We start from the raw sequence: 2873 nt of genomic DNA on the forward strand, positions 1-2873 counted from the left end.
TATATTATTTTAGTGTTTAATCTTATTGAGTGAATGTTGGATGAGTAGGTTATGAATAAATATGCTTATAAATGTAAATATTTAACGCACACAGCAATAATGTCGCAATGGTCAGGAAGGACAACATCGGTTACACCCGATGCAGTAAACCCACCACCTATAAGAGCTACCCCTATTGTACAAGAGACCCGACCAGCATCAGTTGCGGCCGCAAAGACCGCTAGCATGCGGGGACGAGGACAAGGAAGAGGAAGGTGGCGAAGTAGGACTCAAACGACACAAAATGAACCTGAGCCCCCTGTGCAAGGAAGCTCTGAATCTGGAAGAGGTTGAGGCAGGGGGCGAGGTCGAGGCAGGGGGCGAGGACGAACCCGGGCAACCGCCGCTACCCCTGTGGACATCATTGCTCAAGAGGTGACAAGAGCCTTGCAAGCTGCCTTGCCTGCAGTTATAGCTCAGGTGAGAGAGGCAGAGCTGAGAAATCAAGAGGATAGGGTGATAAGCAATAGAAGAGGAGAAATTAGCGATTCAAACAACAGAGAAGACCGACATGAGAGGTCAAGACCAAATAGTCTTGTCAACACGAGCACGGGACAACAAGGTTGTAATTATAAGACCTTTCTAGCATGTAAGCCCCAACTCTTTCAAGGTGACCCTAACCCAGTGGCAGCTATGAGGTGGATAAAAGAGACAGAAGTGATTTTCAAAATCAGTAAGTGTGCGGAGGAAGATATGGTGACATATGCGACATCCATGCTAAAATCAGAAACCCTTTTCTTGTGGGAAATAATTACGAACTTAAGGGGCAAAGAGGCTGTGGCAAGAATGACATGGGGTGAGTTTAAGGTATTATTTAATGAGAAGTTTTGTCCTCGAAGTGCGATCAAGCAACTGGAAGAGGAATTTTTGAGGTTGGAACAAGGAATCATGACAGTCTGGGAGTATACAACAAGTTTTACAAAAAAAGGAGGTTTGCCGAGCACAATGTTTCGACTGAGGAAATATGGGTAGAGCGGTACATCTGGGGACTGAAAGCATCCATCCGGGAATTTGTTCTCACTATGAGTCCAACCACATTTCCAGAGGCAGTAAACGCTGCAGAAATTCGAGAGAAAGAGATGAATCGTCAAAATGCTGAGCGGGGCCAAATAAAAAAAAATGGGAAGGTCCGAGCAATGAAACCAGGAAGCCGAAGTTTCTGGGTTCAGAAAAGAAAACATGGCAAGGGAAAGCTGCTAAACTATGTCCTAAATGCAACCGTGTGCACAATGAAGAATGCATGATTAAGCCGAGGATGTGTTACCGATGTGGGAAGCCTGGACATTTGTCTCAGGATTGCCAAGTTGAGCGAAGGGAGCGACTATGCTTCATTTGTAAGTCACCCAACCATATACAAGCAAATTGCCCTCAGCAGAAGAATAAGCATACTACAAGTCACGGTGGAAGTCGAAATGGAAAAAGGGAGGAAAGGCAACCTGGAGTACCTAAGTCAAAAGGAAGATTCTTCCACATGACAGCAACAGAGGCCGAGGAGACACCAGACGTTGTGACAGGTACCTTTCTGGTCAACTCTGTACGTGCTAGAGTACTCTTTGATTCTAGAGCAAACCGATCTTTTGTGTCTACAATTTTCTGTGATTATTTGCATAGARTACCGAAGCCTTTGAGTTCAGCCATAGAGGTAGAAACTGCCAATGATAATAGGGTGATAATTAGAGAAGAGTATGATGACTGCAATATTCAGATAGACGGTTGTTCGATTCCATTAAAACTACTCCCTATGACTCTCGGGTAGGGGTGAGCAGCGGAACCGGGTACCCGGCTATAGAACCGGAACCGCCTTGGAACTGCCGGTTCCAGAACCGGAATCGATATGAGTGGTTTTGGTTCCGGTTCCTAAAATACGGAACCAAGTGAGAATAGTTCCGGTTCCGGTTCCGGTTCTCAATTTTTCGGAACCGTTACCCGTCGGGTACCCGGTATTTTTCAATAAAAAAATAATAATTATTTTTTAATACCAAATTTATATTAGGTTTACATCTTAAAAGCACGTCGTCATCTTCAATCTTCATCTAAATTCTTCATATAAAATGATTCGTATTTTTTCAAATTGTGTGNTTCATAGTATGTAATCGTTAAACTTTGAACAATTACCATTATAGTATGTAATCGTTAAACTTTGAACATTTTCTATTAGTCTATTATGGTTTGTAATCGTTAAWYAATATTTGTAACCATTATTCTGTATAATTTGTATTCTTGCTTATTTATTTAGTGTTTTGGCAATGTTTTATTTTTTATTTCTAAATAATAAATTTTTAATATTTTAGGAAGCGGGTACCCGAAACCGGAACCGGTTCCAGGCGGTTCCGGTTTCGGTTCCAAAAATTTAAGAACCGCTCTAACCGGTTCCGGTTCCAATATCTCAAGAACCGCCGGTTCTGGTTCCGGTACCTTTCAAAAAGGGCGGGTATCCGCCTATGCTCACCCCTACTCTCGAGGAATTTGATGTAATAATTGGAATGGACTGGTTAGCTGAAAACCAGGCAAGAATTATGTGTAACAAAAAGATAATTCATATTGAATTACCCGATAATGGAACCATAGTAATTTATGGAGATAGAAGAAATAGGAAATCTAGCATGATCTCCCTAGTTAAAGCGAGGCGGTGTGTAAGAAAGGGATGTCAAAGTTATTTGGCATATGTGATAGATGCTAGGAAAGAGAAAAAGAGTATGGAAGACATTGTTGTTGTGAGGGAGTTTTCTAAAGTCTTTCCGGATGACCTGACAAGTCTACCACCCGAGAGACAGGTAGAGTTTCAGATTGATATTGTACCGGGAGCTGCACCTGTAGCTCGAACACCTTATCGT

General features: G+C 42.4%; 1 protein-coding gene across 1 annotated transcript; it reads left to right on the forward strand.

Moving 5' to 3' along the window:
• The first annotated feature begins 1294 nt into the window (after positions 1 to 1294).
• On the forward strand, positions 1295 to 1795 carry LOC112527473. The gene has a single exon (XM_025138154.1). It carries the CDS (start codon positions 1295 to 1297, stop codon positions 1793 to 1795), a length of 501 nt encoding a protein of 166 aa, XP_024993922.1.
• Positions 1796 to 2873: the final 1078 nt, after the last annotated feature.

The sequence above is a fragment of the Cynara cardunculus genome (assembly GCF_001531365.2).
Source record: "Cynara cardunculus var. scolymus isolate 2C chromosome LG 15, CcrdV1, whole genome shotgun sequence".
Lineage (NCBI taxonomy): Eukaryota > Viridiplantae > Streptophyta > Magnoliopsida > Asterales > Asteraceae > Cynara > Cynara cardunculus.